Below are 16378 nucleotides of genomic sequence, written 5' to 3' on the forward strand. Positions count from 1 at the left end.
TGTGTAGTGTGAAGATGTGGTGGATCTGAACCACGGCAGGTGTCATGGTGTGCTTATTATCAATTGCCTATTGAATGACGTGTGCTTGCATGCATGTAATGTACTATGGCTAAAAGGAAAGGGTCAGAGTAGGAATCAGAATATGAATTGGAGATAGTTACTTGACCAAACTACAAGACCCACGCAACGCACTTCGTCCCGTTAACCCACTTGACATGAGGGGAGGACTAACTGCATGAAGACTTATGAAATACCTGCTTCGGGATCACTGTATGTTTTGTGCCATTGCCTTAGAAGCATGCAGTTTTCCAGAACGGCAACAATATTCTCTCTGCTAACTCCCCACCCTGACCTCTATCTCTATCTGTCTGTCTATCTCATCCTTACTCTTCCCCCCCCCCAGTACAGAGCAATACCCTCTTCCCACATCTCCTCTCCCTCACTCTCCCCTCCACTCCACTCTCTCTGTCTCTGGCCATAGCTGGACGGTGTTTATGTCCAGATGAGAGTTTGTCTCTGGACACATCCAGGCAGTATTGATGTCTGGATGGGAGTTTGTCTCTGGACTTGTCCGGACAGGAGTTTGTCTCCAGGCCATGTTTATAGTATGACTGGTAGAAAATGGATTTCAGACATTTTGTTTCAATCTTCGCTGTTATTCTATGCAGCATCATTTTGATAAAACAGTGTGAAACGTAAATTAACGCTCCACCGCACATCTGCCTTCGTTTCCTCTCACCTCACACTGTCTTCCCTTCCCCCACCTCTCCTCGCTCCCCCTCCCCCTCTCTCCTTTCCCCTCCACCTCATCACTCTCCCTGCTCTCTCCCCCACCCCTCTCTCCCTCTTTCCCCCTACCCCCTTTAGTATTACCATCAGTGAAGCGACGGGTGGTAATTGCGAGTAAGATATATGAGAAAGATGATATGCTCTCTCCAACACAAACCCTCGAATTGTCAGACTTGTTGCATCACAAGAAGCAGGCGCAAACATCTCACTAGAATTGTATCATTGACAATAGTCTACGGTACCGTGACCTGTTTGCTTATGGTGTTCACAATGCCTGGTGTTGGCTTCGTGGTTAGGGAGGCTGGCTTGTGAACTTAGGTGCCGTGACGGAGACCTGCCTCGGTGCAGGAGGGCTCCTGGTGCCATGACCAAGACCCACCTTGGTACAGGGTTCCTGGTGCCGAGACCGAGACCTGCCTTGGTGCAGGGCTCATGGTGGCGTGACCGAGACCCATCTTGGTGAAGGGCATCTGGTACTGTGACCGAGACCCACCTCGGTGCATGGCTCCTGGTGCCGCCAGTTGATGCAAAATCGACTTAGGCCGAGGGGTCATACAGGTGGTTGTTGAAGAGTTGCCTTTGGGGGGCATGAGCACGAATGAGAAGGTGAATCTGGAGGCTCCTGACTCCGCAATAGACCCGGCACAATGGTGGGCTCTCTCGACCTGGCGAGAACCCTGTGGCTTGGTCGAACAGCTGGCGGGGCAATCAGCCACGGGTTTAGTCATTGGCCCCACCCTCATAAATACTGATGGGCTTGTTGTGGATGTCAGGGTAATTAACGTGAGCACGGAACCATGCACTATCGGACGGGGCACAAAGGTGGCAGACTGCACCCCAGTTATAAAAGTTGCAAAGCTGAGAGATGATAACATCGAGTCGGACCGACCCTGTGTTGGGGGGGGGGGGGGATATCTAGCATGTAGTAGGAATTGGCCCGATCCCATTTGCTGGACGGTAAACAGGAGTCGTGTAGATTTGGAAGAAGCCCAACGGGAAGCCTTACACAAACTAATCGACCGACATTTGGAAACCTTCTTGTCACCCGAGGATATTGGATGTACGGACGGGCCTGGTGAAACATCAGATCCACACTAGTGAGGCCCAGCCTATTTGTCAGCCTGCTCAATGGCTCCCCTGGAGCAAGAGGGAGGAGGCTGATGAGCAGGCAGAAAAGATGCTCGATGCAGGTGTCATGGAGCCCTCGGGGAGTCCTTGCATGTCACCGGTTGTGTTGGTGAAAAAGAAGGATGGGACCACGCGTTTCTGTGTGGACTATCGCCAACTTAACAACGTGACACTCAAAGGCTCCTATCCCCCGCCAAGAATTGACGATACCCTCGACGCTGTTTCAGGTTCGAAATGGTTCTCAACTTTGGACCTCAAGAGTGAGTAATGGCAGGTGGAGATGGATAACACAGGGAAGGAGAAAACGGCATTCTCTTCAAGGAAGGGACCGTATCAGTTCACTGTAATGCTGTTCGGTTTGTGTGATGCCCCGCCATCTTTGAACGATTGATGGAGCGTGTACTGAGCGGCATGCCAGGGCAATCATGCCTGGTGTACCTGGATGACGTCCCGGTGCATGCTAAAACATCCCCCCAGGCGATATCTAATTTGGACCAGATGTTTGGGTGCCTCAGACAGGCAGGGTTGAAGTTGAGCCTGGGGAAATGTACTTTGTTCATGAAAGAAGGTAGGGTTGAAAACTGACACAGGCAAGATCACAGCAGTAGAGGAATGGCCCGTACCTCGTAACCTCAAGGAGGTATGGGGGGTTTTTTGGGGCTCTGCTCCTACTTCCGGTGCTTTGTGGAAAAATTTGTGGACATAGCCAGACCCTTTCATCAGCTTACAGAGAAGAGGACGCAATTTAATTGGGCACCATGGAGCCAGGAAGGCTCATGGGAATGCCGATGCACTCTCTCGACACCCTCGTCTGGGCGAAAACTGTAAATTCTGTATGAGGCATGAGGACAGGGATCGATTGGCAGATCCCTCCCATAAGATCCTAGCCCATGCAGTCCAGGTGGTAGGGCCAGTTTTGCCACTAACCGCAGACGAGGAATTTGGAAATTATTTTATTATTGATGGCCTACCGCAAGAGTCAGCATGGAGCCACCGCATGCAGCCCAGCGCTGCTCATGCATGGACGGCAGCTGCGGGCTCCTGTCGATTTGCTCTGCAGACCAACGCCTGAGCGTCCCAATGGACCCCAGCGGAGGGAGGGATACACAAGTCATTTGGAGGAAGGCATGGAAAGAATTCATGCCTTCGCCCACCGCCAACCCCATCTGGCGTGTGTAAAAATGAAGCGTCAGTATGACCACTGGAGCCAGGTGAGTAAGTACTCCCCAGGGATGAAGATTTGGTCATTCAATCCCTGGAGGAGGAAGGGCAAATACCCGAAGCTCACCTCACTCTGGCAGGGCCCGGAGGTCGTCCTGGCACAAATTAGCGACGTGGTCATCAAAATTAAAATGGGGCCATGGGCCCTCCCCCGGATCATCCATGCAGACCGCCTAAGACTCCACAAGGGCGAAGAATTGCCCTCATGGATCGCTTTGACCGAAGGATCGGAGGCTAGGTTGAACACCCACGTGGAGGCAGAAGGCTCACTGGGACAAGAGACAGATAGACAAAGCACAATGAGGATGTAAGTAAACATCATCACGTTTGGGTAAAGGAGCACGAGCAAGGGGAAGGGTATAGCGTTAGATACACCGACCCCATGGGGGCCCAGGAGCATGAGTTAGGGGAAAGAGAAGTTAGAATAGAGATGAGAAATTAATGGGGACAAGGACAGATGTGGAACATGTAGTGGGGATGTAGCTTCACCATATAGAGTTAAAGGAATGTGCATAAGAGAAAGGGATGACGAGGGGCACGGGTTCGTTAGGGGGACATCGTGACGAGAGCACCAGTGTGAATGAAACGATGGATGAAGGCGGGTAAGTGGGCCCGATGTTACTTGAGTGAATGTGGAGTGCATGGTGCAAACGAATGAATGGGGGGTGGGGGGGGAGGGAGAAATGGGTCCCACCCAAGGAAACCCGGGGTGAGAGTAAAATTAGTTAGAAGGAGAGTCAAATTAAAAATGGATGTCGTTTTTTTGGTTGGTGCTGGAAGTATGGGGCACGATATACAGAGGATTTTCCACAGAGTCAGAGAGATAATTGATGAAAACCAGAAAAAGAACAGGGCCCAGAACACTACCTTGAGGAATTCCAGCCTGGACATGAAGAGGGGATGAGAGAATTCCATTTAGGGCCACACGTTTACTGCGACAGGAGAGGAAGTCTGCGAGCCATGAGTGGAGGTGGCCTTGGATACCATAGGAAGAGAGTCTGGTGAGCAGGGCAGGGTGCCGTGTCAAAAGCACGCGATAAGCGAAATCATGTCTCGGGAGAGCGCTCTGATTTCATGTCTGGCATTGAGGACCTCCATCCATTATTGGGAGAGCAGAAGCAGCATATCCAGGGTAGAGTGAGCATATCTAGAATATCGTGTGCATTTTTGGTCACCACAACTCAGGAAAGACGTAGATGCCATGGAGAGGGTTCAGCGCATGGTTACTCCGATTGATTCTGGGCCTAGCTCGACTCAGCTATGAGGAGAGGCTGAAGGAGACAGGGCTTTATACACGAGAAAGGAGGTGATTACGAGGAGATATGATGGAGATGTTTAAGATAATGAAAGGTAGAGATAAAAATAAGTGTCGACTAATTATTCAGCAGAGTAGACAGTGATAGGACCAGGGGCCATGGCCTGAGAGTAAAGAGGAGAGTCAAGATGGTAGTAAGGGTTGGGGACTTTCACTCGGAGAGTCGTTAATGCATGGAATGGTATCCGTGGAAAGGTAGTGGCAGCAGAAACAGGAGGTAAGTTTAAATTGGGATTCGATAGGTATCTGGAAGTTTTTGAGATAGATGGGTGTGGGGTTGTTGACAGGATTTTTGGGTAGTTTCAGCATTGATGGGTGCGTCCGTGTGGAATATTGTCTGTTGGGGGGCGGGGTGGGGGTCTCATCAAGAGGTGCTGTTTGGTAATCTGCGTTTCTTCCCCAAGAACCACCTTCACCCACACTCCCCATCCTCGGAAAGAAGAAAAAAAACCCGTCAGTTTCTGTTTTTTCCATTTTCCCATTTCTGTGGGCCGACATTGGTGTGCTGTTGATGCGACGCAGGCACGATGGGCCCAATGGCCTCCTCCTCCTCCTCCCGCGTCACGTTCCTTGCGTGTCTCGATCTCTGCGCATCGTTTAGCGGCCACGACAGTGTTGTTCGCGTCAGTCGCAACTTGCCGAGAGTTTCCTGTCGAGGAACGATGACATTTCGGAAAGTTGGTCCAGCATTACGAACCTGAGATCTACCTTTGGGAAAACAGGAGGTCTACCTGCAGCGTCAAGGACGTACGTTACTAGGGCGCGATGCAACCAGCAAACCGAACAAGCGATACCAATTCAGCACCCTTAAACTCGACGGCACGAACACAACATGTGAAAGCACACGTGTGGGTGGAGGTGCATCATGGACGCCGCCTTGTACGAGTGGACGCTCCAACAGGCAGCACGGCTCGATAACTCCCGGATCGACGGTCTACCCGTGCGATTCGCCGAGGTGCCTCGCTACGATCCCTGGTTCCGAGACTGCTTGCTGCCCTGTAAGCCGGCCGTCCTGCCCCCGGCATTGACGGCGACGTGGCCGGCGCGGAGCCGCTGGTTACGAGCGGACGGCACACCGGACTTGTCCGCCTTGGCCCACGAGTTCGGTGCGCGTTTACAGTCAAGTTCCGATGTTTCAAGGTTTTCCCGGTTAAAGTGACTGCAAATCCATTTGACTCGTCACGTGACGAAAACCGTTCCGTGAGCTGCGACTGCGCTCGTTATGACGTCACAATCCATCAATGGGCTGTGACGACGCATCAAATGTACCTGCGAGAAGGGTGCATCGTCGTCAATTTAAGGGCCGTTCAAAAATGTAACACCATCGTTAGCTCACACGTACTAACGTAACAAAGCACGTACCACTCAGTACGACTGTGTGCTGGGGCTTTGTACTTGCCGATCTTGGGGATTCAATTAAATTACAACCAACAGTCGGCGGGAGATCTGGTTTTGAGGTTACGTGAAAGAGCTGTTGGGCCAAATGGCATTGACTTGGGCAGAACAAGCTCAAATGAGCTAAGATCCTCGTCAATGATGACGTCATAAAAACGAATACGACGTCATTGTGATGTATCAGGTTTGCGATAAGTTATCTGTGCTAATGCCCGGCTTGATTCCCGCAAACAAAATTCAAACAGCTTGCCTAGTTTTGGGGATAATGGTACAGGCGATTTCCATTAGCGGCGATATTATGACGTCAACTTTTTTTCTCGGAAGAATTTCCAAAATCTGAGATGGTTACTGCCTGCGCGTGGGCTTTCTGCATATACATGGCGAGTTTCACGAAGATCCGATGAAAACTCTGGGTTGTGAAACAAAAAATGTCAAAAAATAGGAATGATGTCATAAATATTGATATGACATCATAGTGATGTATCGTATGAGGTTATTCATCTCTGCGAATGCCCTGTTCGATTCCCGCAAACAGAATTCAAAAAGCTTGCCTCGTTTCGGAGATAATTTGTTAGGCGATTTCCATTAGCGGAGATATTTTGACGTCATAACTTTTTTTCTGGGAGTAATTTTCAAAATCGGAGATGGTTCCTGTCTGCGCAGGGTATTTTTACATATTTATGCCAAGTTTCAGGAAGTTTCGATGAAAACTGAAGGCTGTGAAACAAAAAAGTCCACAAGAAGAAGCAGAAGAACAACAACATGCGTAAGAATTAGAGATCCTCCACGAGGATCTAAAAAGTTGTGAAAACTAACGTAATGGTCTTACATCGGAAGCCAGAGTAACAGAATAGGCAGGAAGACATACAAAAGGCTCGTTTGATAAATCAATGATGTACTGTAATTATTCCATGGAATAATTGGGTTTTTAATCTCCGCTGGTGGAATGTTACTCAAACACCTTGGTCTGACGTCCTCGACGTTTGTTCTTTCCCATTGCTACTCCAGGAGATGCCCGTGTGCCAGTTGCAAATTGCGACCAACGGCAATACGACGCAAACCCCAAGCAGAACATGACCTTGTACGACTACATAGCCTACTGGAAAGAACACATCGCCTTGGACTACCGCTCACCCCAGGGCTGCCTTTATCTCAAGGACTGGCACCTTTGCAGGTCTTGGACACCATCTATATTTTGGATGGGAGGGAAATGGTATATAGTGCAACCAAAAGCTAGGATTGGCTTATGTGTGTGCCTTTGACCCTCATGACAAATATAGTGGTAGTGCTGGTGTGGCATGAATGTTGATATAAAGTTGTTGTTTGTTTGTTTTCCTTGCATATCAAAATTCCATGGGAGAGGTAGAGCCACACATTGCCCTTTTGTGCAGGGCATTTCCCAAAGCTGACATTTATTCGACACCGATCCACTTCTCTTCGGACTGGCTCAACGAATTTGCAGATTCAAGGCAGACCGATGATTACCGCTTTGTCTACATAGGACCCAAGGGGTCGTGGTGAGTTTGGCTTGCACTTTGGTGAGACATGACTTTTAAGTTTCTGAAAGCAATGCTTCACACACCGACTCAGCTTTAGTTTTCAATGTGGCTGAATGTATTGGCAGGACGCCTTTCCATGCAGATGTATTGAGGTCGCATAGCTGGTCCGCCAACATGTGTGGCCGCAAGCAGTGGCTGTTCTACCCCCCGGGTCAGGAGGACCTTCTGCGAGACCCCCTTGGGAACTTGCCTTACGATGTGATGATTGATCCATTGCCTAATGCAGCACCAGCACCGTTGGAGATCATCCAGGAGGCAGGAGAAGTTATCTTTGTGCCCAGTGGATGGTATCATCAGGTCCATAACTTGGTGAGTTATAAGCAAGTTGTATACTTGTCACCCACAGGGGCCCTCCTGCTTGAAGGGAGAGGTCAGAGTATGTCTCCACATTAAAACGATGACAAGGAACTTTCAGTTGCAAGTGTGCACATCCAGAGCTCTCATTCCAAGTCCATAAATGTATAAAATGCATTGGAAACAGATTTTCGACTGTACTTCTTCCACTGGAAGAAAATAATTATTAAAAATAATCTAAACCTTTGTCAAGAACAATATATATATATATATATATATATATATATATATATATATATATATATATATATATATATATATATATATATATATATATATATATAATATATTTTAAACTAAAATTGTATTTACAAGTGACATCATTTGTGAGCAAAATTTAAAGTGGTGGTAAACAGCAAACTACATCGATCATGTGCTTTGTTCCCCCTGTTTTAAACCACTTGTTTATTAATTAGTGGAGCGTTTCGTTGGTAATTAAATCCCCAAAAAAATATTATTGACAAAGCATCAACATCAGACAGGGGAAGGTGGAGTGCAAGTTTTTATTCCCATTGTCTGCAATATGGTTATTACCCAGTTTGTCGAACACAAAGAGGGTTTAAGCGATTGGTTCAATATCTGTATCAGTTCATTGGTACCATACTCTGTGCAGAGCGTTGGTGCTGCTTAAGCAGTCTCCTTGGCTATTGGGCACAATCCTGGACGGGTCGTCACTCCGACACAGTATACCAGCATGCTGGTACTCATTTTACCGACCTCAAAAGGATGACAGGCCGAGTCAACCCCACCTGGGATTAATCCAACAGCTGAGTGGGATTTGAACTCAGGATCCTGGGATCTGAAGCCCACCACCTTAACCATTAAGCCAACATACCGGACATAGTCTATTTATATAATCGAGGAACTGCTCAATTCCAATTAAATGTTATATTTTGAACACCAGAACACAAATCGGGACATGAACCTGCAGTTGAGCAGGACTCTGGCTCTCAATTTGGTAAATTGTATGGGATCTCATATGGATGGTGCATGCACACAGCACAGTAAAACAATTACTTCAGCCTGTCTGGAAGTCAAACAAAAATAAAAACAATTCCAAACAAAGGGTGACGTCGTTAGGGACGTCATAAAGGACCCATTCAACAGACATGAAGAACTAATTTAATGTGTTAATAAGGTGTTGTAAAAGATGGTGCGTCGATGGCGGTAAATTTCTGATTTAATGTTGAACACTGAAGAACACAAATCACCTTGATTGCACTTAATCTTCAGTTCAGGAGTACTTTGGCAAAAGTTTAAGCAGTCTTGACGATTCGGTTCTGAAGGCCGAGTTAATGGCAAAATTCAGACAAAATGGCTGCACATCACGCTGCAACCACAGATCTAATTTCATCCAAAAGATGTGTTTATATAAGTGCATCTTTTTCTCAAAGATTGTTCCAGAATCATCAGTTCCTCTGAGAATAATTTGCAGAAGCTTCAGCTCTGGACTATTGCATTTGACCCATCTGCTTTGTATGGTTGCCATCGCACCTGTTATTCAAAGTTCACCAACAAAACTAGCGATCATGCTCAGAAATGCAAAGCAAGAGTTTAAAAGACCCTTCCCATATCCTTTTTCTCAAGACTGCGCAGGGTAACATGTTCGATAAACTTGAGTACTTTTCTTGCGTGTAGAATATCAAGCCGATTGACTTCTAAATCGCAAAATAGTTCAAATTTGTGATGATGATGATGATGATGATGATGATGATGATGATGATGATGATGAAAACAAAGGCTCTCTTACTTTCATCAGGATGATACAATTTCCATCAACCACAACTGGGTGAACGGCTGTAATTTATACCAAACATGGGCATTCCTGCAGGCTGAGCTACGTTCTGTGCAGCAGGAGATCGAAGACTGTCACACCATGCAAGGATGGGAGCAGCAGTGCCAGGTGAAAGTAATGACTGTAATTACAAAGTTAAGTTGGTTACATTTCTCACATCCTCAGTATCTGATAACTGAAACAAATAAACAAAAAAATTATTCCCAGTCCTACCTAACCCACAGGGGGTTCAGAGTTTGGGAGAAATGTGTGCCGGGTCACTCTACAATATCGCCACTTTCTTCCAAAAACATCCTAACAGACCAATCTATTAGGATGTTTTTTATTATGAGGGGTGTTCAAAATGCTCTACGAACGAGATATTTGCGATAGCACAAGGAACTCTGAAAATTATTTCCTATATCCAATGTAAAAGTTGGTCAATGCAATTGGCAAGGAAATATTTATAATTATGTATGTATATATATATATATATATATATATATATATATATATATATATATATATATATATATATGTATGTATATATATATATATATATATATATATATATATATATATATATATATACATATGTTGTTGAGGTCCGGTGGCGAGAACAACCACTCGGTGGGGGAGGTGTTACGTCGTCTCCCACCAGACTCCCCGGAATTGTAGGCCGTCGCTCTCGGATCACTCCGTGAGCTGATGGATCGCTGAACCAACCGTGGCTGCCAATATCTCAACTGCGTAGCGTACGGTCTTTTTGTCTCAAACCAATTTACTGTACCTAATTAACGACACGATTTTGATTACCGGGGAACCACGCCCTCGGCACGTCTTGCTCGAACCGGGTCACTCAACCGACTGTGGTAGAGTTCCAACTACCGACTACCAACTCCGGTTTGGGTGCAGTCGAGCGGAACTGCCAAAGCCGTGCCTGCTACAATGAACTGATTACCGGGGATAAAAACCCACCTAAACTCAGATCCGAACCATGCTGGACCAATGCAAGAAAGGACGTAAACGAACTGGAAACATTTGTACAATTGTTTTATTTACAATAAAGAAGACACAGGGCAAGACTTATCGTGGAATATACAAGCAAGAATTTAGAATGTTCAAAAACACTTGTACAGTTTCTACTTACAAGACGGGCCCACACACTCAGATGATAAGAAACCCAGATGTTTTATTTGGAACCCTGCAGCCAGGGAGAGAGATGAGCTGGGGTCACGGTTTGGCGGGGTACCTGCACGTTGGAGGGATGGGGTGCTCCGTGGTGTGGCACCTGTTAATGGTCGTGCATTTCGGTACACGGCCGCACGCGTGGAGACCGTGTCTGCGAAGGAGCCCTGGTCGAGTAGAGCGGAGTCCGAGGCGGGGATCAGAGCCCAACGCTCTCCGCTCTCAGGGTTGATTCACGAACTCCAAGCCTTTCACTGCAAGAACTCCAACTCTCTCACGGCAACGCTCCTCACAACCAGCACTCCCCGCAACCCTCCGAACTCCAGCACAACCCAACAACCAAGACAACGAACGACCCTCCAAGAACTCCTCGCTGAGGACGGTATCGTAAATTTTATGGACCTCCCTCAGTGGGGAGGGGCCTTGGTGAAACTGACGTCACTGTCTGTCCTGATTGGACGGGGCTCCCATGGGTCCGCCCTTTCTGGGCGGGTTTCGGCCATGCCGGGGAAAACCCCGCCCCCACTCCACGCATACCCATACTCGTCAAAAAGAAGTCACAAAGTTTGTGGAAGCCGAGAAGGAACTGTCAGAGATTCTGCCTCGGACAGCGAGTCGCCGGTTCGGCGAGTGAAGCGCTTGTTCAGTGGTGTCTGTTTGTTCGTTGGATTTTTTTTTTATTTAAATTGGCCATATTAGTACCCAACAGGATCAACAAACATAATTTAATTTTCATATTCCAACTATTTTCCTCATTTTAAGGTTTACCACCCTTTCTCTAGTTTCTTTTATCATTCATACAGGTAGTGGAAAACAAAATGGAAACACCAATGTAAAGTCACTAAATTGGGCAGTGGGCCCCCATGTGCGGCCAGTACGGCATCGAGTCTACCAGCGTCAAATTCTGCAGGAGGGATGCAACACACCATTCTTCCATTGAGAAAGTTAATGAACTCAAACCTATTTGATGGAGGTGGAAAATTCTGTCTGAAGCATCATTTCAGAATATCTCACAAACGCTTGATTGGGTTCAGATTTGGTGACAGAGAAGGCCATGACGTATGCAGAGATGCCAACTTTTGGAAATCAGAATTAGGGAGGATTTTCAACCGACACCAAATAATGTGCACGAAGCGCACATCTCGAGCGCGGAGCGCTCGACCCTTGCGGCGGGGTCCAGGGCCCGCCTTAGGGCCCTGGAAGCTCTGGGGTTCTAGACGCTCTCTAGTGCCCTCTGAGCCCTATTTTGGAGCATTTAACATGTTAAGAATTCCCACTTTTTGAACAAAAAAAGGGGAAAATTGTGCACTTTTTAATGTTACATGTATGTTAATATTAGTAAGTTAGGGTCAATCAAAGATTAACAAAAAGCACAAAAGAAGCAATATTTTTCTTACCTTACTGGCTGGTACTACTGCTGCTTGCTTTTTCCATGGCAGCTTTGCTGAGTGACAGCTGTGTGGCTCTTTTAGCCCTTCTGATTATGTCTTTGCTGTATTCTCTCTGGTAGCAAGGGGTGCTATGAGCTAGTTTTTCAATTAAGAGAGCTTCCAGGGTTTTGACACTCAAATTGGGACGAAATTCAGTATGATTCTTCCGTACAAGACTGAGTGCCCGCTCACATGATGCGTTCGAATGAGGAATGACCAAGATTCCCTTCATCACTTTGCTCAAATTAGGATACTTCTTGGCACCAGTGCAGGGATCTGTGAGCTGTGAAATCCGATGCCACTGCTCATCCACTCTCACTGTCTCAGTAGCAATTGTAGCTATGGAGGCGTCTGCCTGGTAGTGAGCGAATTCACTCTCAAGACTGTCTATGTCACTATCACCGCCACTGAACAGACAGGCGCATTTCTTGATGAAAAGCTCCACACAGTCAAACCCCACTTCTTGGTGTAGCTTAACATCCAGCACCTGAGCATGCTTGGCTAATTCATCACCTAGCGGCCAGGTTTTGAAGATGTAATTGCAGGCTTTCACATAATATGAGCGAACTGCACTGAAGAAACCTTGGACGTCTGACTCACTCAGAGTGAAGGTGGATTTCTTGAGACTCCTTTGTTCCCTTATATACAGTTTGGCATCGTTCCCAATCATGAGGTCCTCATCATTCTTTTGATGATTTCTGTCAGAGAAGGGTACATTTACCAGAGCAACCGATGACACCGATGGTTTCAAAAACCGTACGAAGATATCTTTCAGAAGACCATTCAATTCTCCGTGCAGGAGATGAATACAGGGTTCGTCTCTTTGGAGCAGAAGATTCCCCTTCTCAAAAAGCTTGTTAGCATATCGAAGGAAGAAACAATAGAGTTTTGTTTGTGGAGACAAGAACATCCTGTTGACACGTTTTCTCTAGATTCCTGCACAGTGTTTGAGGAAGATGCGCTTTTAGTTGTAGAACTCGTAGTACACTTAGCCGCAGGGCGATCACACTTGCGTTCACTGCCAGCAGAAGAGGTCAGACTCGTAGTACCAGATCCAATTTTACGTTTGAGGAGAGAGCTTGAGGTAGGTGCAGCCAAGGAAGAAGACCTCTGATTCGAAGGTTTTGCTGAGCTTCTATCAAGTGATTTGGCAAAAGCAGAACTTAACTTGGGTCCTTCTTTGCCTGTAGATGGGACTATCACAGTCTTTCTCGACTCTGAAGGGATCTGCTTTGTAGATGAACGTAATGAAGGGCCGGTGATGCTACCTGCTCTCAGCATTGGTTTTGGTGCTGTCCCTGCTGTCTTCTTCGCAGCAGATACTGCAGTGGTAGTGGTGAATGCTGCTCCACTAGTGCTTGATCCTGCAGTGCCAGTACTGGCAGTAGATACAGTGCCGTCTTCTTGCTCGTTGTTAGAGTCTTGGCTACAGTTGGTTGCATTTTTCTTCGTACTTCTTTCTTTGAAGAAGAGGCTAGTGGCTCCCACTGTTCAATCAGCCTGTCTAGGCACTGACCAAGGGACAGCCACCTTGTTGCGACATGCTTCAGAATCTTGTGTGTCGGGGCATCACAGAGTTCTTGCAGTGCTTTCACTCCTTTGACGCGTTTACTACTTTTGTCCAAGTAGTAGTAAATATCGATGAGAAAGTCATCTAATTCAATGGGTAAGGCCTGAGCCGCCTTCTTGGCCGTATTGTGCATCATATGGCAAGGGCATCCCATGATGTAGCACTCTGGATTTTGTTTGTGGATATAAGCAGAGACTCCTTTGTGCTTGCCCACCATGACAGAGGCATTATCAGCACAAAAGGAAACACAATTTCCCCATGGAATTTTCCTGTCACTGAACTCATGATCAAGCAGTTTGAAAATGTTTTCTCCAGTGGAATCTTGTTTGCACGCAGGCAAACTTAGCAAACCTTGCTTCACAATCCCAGCACTGTTGTCATAGTACGAAATCAGGACAGGATATAGCTGGGCCTCACCACTGTCATTGCTACCGTCTGTAGCTAGGCTAAATGGAGCTAGTCTAGCAATATCGGCAATAGATGAAGCAGTAACATTTGACAACTCACCAATTACACTGGTCAACAACAAATTTGTTGTCTGCATTTTTTAAGCTGATTTAGGACGAATCTGATGCGCTGAATCCAAAACTCACATTAGTTTTGTTCAATCAGGTCAAGTTTTTGAGATATGGCCACATGTCATTTTTTACATTTTTGTTCACATGTACGCATGTGTGGAGTATTTTAGAAGAAGTTGGTGGGGGTAAAATGTCATGTCAAATAATTGTTTTGATTGGAAATAATTATTTTAATGACAAGAAGTATTCAGGTACGAAAGTTCTAGGTGATTATGTCGAAAAGGGATCAGTTTGAAGTCAAAAAACCTCAAAATCTTCCAAAAATTGGTGAGGCAAAGCATAAAGTTCGTGGATCAAAACTAAAGTTAATGGGGCAGATTTTGTAATAATGTGATACAAAAAAGTTGTATTTCTTGAAATAACGAACTCTGAAGAATGTACAATACCTACATGCGCCAATTTATGACATGCGCTTCTGCTCAAGCTTGGAGTGCCACAGTACGAACCCAAAGATTGGAGACTGTTCATTGACAGCAGCAAGCGATCACTGAAATGTGTTCTGCTACACAACGGCAACCAGTTTGCCTCTGTACCCATCGCTCACTCGACTACACTGAAGGAGAAGTATGAAGCGGTGAAGTACGTGCTGGAGAAAATTGGTTATGATCAGCATAAGTGGTTTATTTGTGTTGACCTGAAGATGGTGAACTTTTTGTTGGGACAACAGTCTGGCTTCACCAAGTACCCATGTTTTCTGTGCATGTGGGATAGTAGGGACCGTGCTCAGCATTACACGAAGAAGGACTGGCCTGTGCGGGAGGAATTGGTGCCATGCAAAGAAAGGAACGTCATCAACGACCCTCTGGTGGACAGAGACAGAATACTCTTCCCACCGCTGCACATCAAGCTCGGCTTAATCAAGCAGTTCACCAAGGCTCTGGACAAAGATGGTGACTGCTTCACTTACTTGTGCCAGGCTTTTCCAGGATTGACCGTGGAGAAGTTGAAAGCTGGCATCTTTGATGGTTCTCAGATCCGTCAGCTCATCAGAGATCCAGAGTTCAAAAACTCAATGAACGAAGTGGAACTGGAAGCGTGGAAGACATTTGTTTTGGTAGTGAAGAACTTTCTTGGCAACAATAAGGCCAGAAACTACGCAGAACTTGTCAACAACATGCTGACTGCTTTCAGAAACCTGGGCTGCAACATGAGCATCAAGATGCACTACCTATTTTCACATATGAACCGGTTTCCTGAGAACCTGGGTTCAATGAGTGATGAGCAGGGGGAGAGATTCCATCAGGACATGAAGGAGATGGAGACCAGGTATCAGGGTCGCTGGGACGCAGTCATGATGGCTGACTACTGTTGGAATCTGAAGAGAGACCTCCCTGCCGCTGAACATTCCAGGAGTTCGAAGAAACGGAAGTTCAAGCCCTGAAGTTTGAACAGTGGTGACGCAACATGCAATTTACTTGTACTTACCTTTATCAATGCCCACCATTCAGATGACAGTAATCGATGTTTCTATCATGTAATCAATAAATGTTGTTGGCAAAACATTTTTTTTTCTTAAAAACATGTTTAGGATGATATGTGTTGACAAAAATCAGCTGATAATGCCACAAAAATGTAATTGATTTTGTCACAAGATCTGATTTTTTCAAATCAACTTAGCACAAAACCTGACCTGATGGAGAGAAACGGATGCCATTTCCTGATTCAGCAGTGCCAGAATACCCTAATTCACTTGTAGAAATATAGACAACATTCAGAAAGTAAAAAATTGTTGACCAGTGTTCTTTTTTTCTTCTTTGTTCTTGTTCTTTTTTTTTTTTTGTTTTTTTTTTTTTTTTTTTTTTCTTGCTTTTTGTTCTTGTTTTTTTTTTTTTGTTCTTGCACATCTTGCAAGTTTTTGTTCTTGCACATCCATACTTTGAAGCAACTTTTGAATCTGGAAACATCTTTTGAAATAGAGGTCCAGCATGATCTGAGACTGATATGGGCAAGTTATGTTCCACAATAAATCCACTAAAGAGAAGTTCCGCTCGGGTAACATCCTCTTCCTCGCTTGTCCCTTGTTTGGTGAAATAATTCAGAAGTGTACCGGTACTCGTGCTCGAAGATCTCTCCTTTG

General features: G+C 46.0%; 2 protein-coding genes across 11 annotated transcripts in view; one reads left to right on the forward strand and one right to left on the reverse strand.

Annotated features, from left to right (window-relative positions):
• Window positions 1–16378, reverse strand: part of ALS2 (alsin Rho guanine nucleotide exchange factor ALS2) — a 276431-nt gene that overhangs the window by 121480 nt on the left and 138573 nt on the right. The gene's annotated exons all lie outside the window — the stretch shown is intronic.
• JMJD4 (jumonji domain containing 4) overlaps window positions 5071–16378 on the forward strand; it is an 84076-nt gene continuing 72768 nt past the window's right edge. The window contains exons 1-7 of one of the 3 annotated variants that reach the window (XM_085869628.1): window positions 5071–5559; window positions 6857–7022; window positions 7240–7365; window positions 7473–7716; window positions 9521–9664; window positions 14726–14880; window positions 15013–15990. In XM_085869628.1, coding sequence (XP_085725754.1) covers window positions 5319–5559; window positions 6857–7022; window positions 7240–7365; window positions 7473–7716; window positions 9521–9664; window positions 14726–14880; window positions 15013–15682 — 1746 coding nt within the window. In that variant the 5' untranslated portion in view covers window positions 5071–5318 and the 3' untranslated portion in view covers window positions 15683–15990. Of the gene's footprint in view, window positions 5560–6856; window positions 7023–7239; window positions 7366–7472; window positions 7717–9520; window positions 9665–14725; window positions 14881–15012; window positions 15991–16378 lie in introns of those variants that run through there. The other 2 variants (XM_085869629.1, XM_085869630.1) reach the window with 2 other exon arrangements.

Source organism: Eptatretus burgeri, chromosome 2 (genome assembly GCF_056783735.1).
Source record: "Eptatretus burgeri isolate ZD-2024b chromosome 2, Ebu_testis_v1, whole genome shotgun sequence".
Lineage (NCBI taxonomy): Eukaryota > Metazoa > Chordata > Myxini > Myxiniformes > Myxinidae > Eptatretus > Eptatretus burgeri.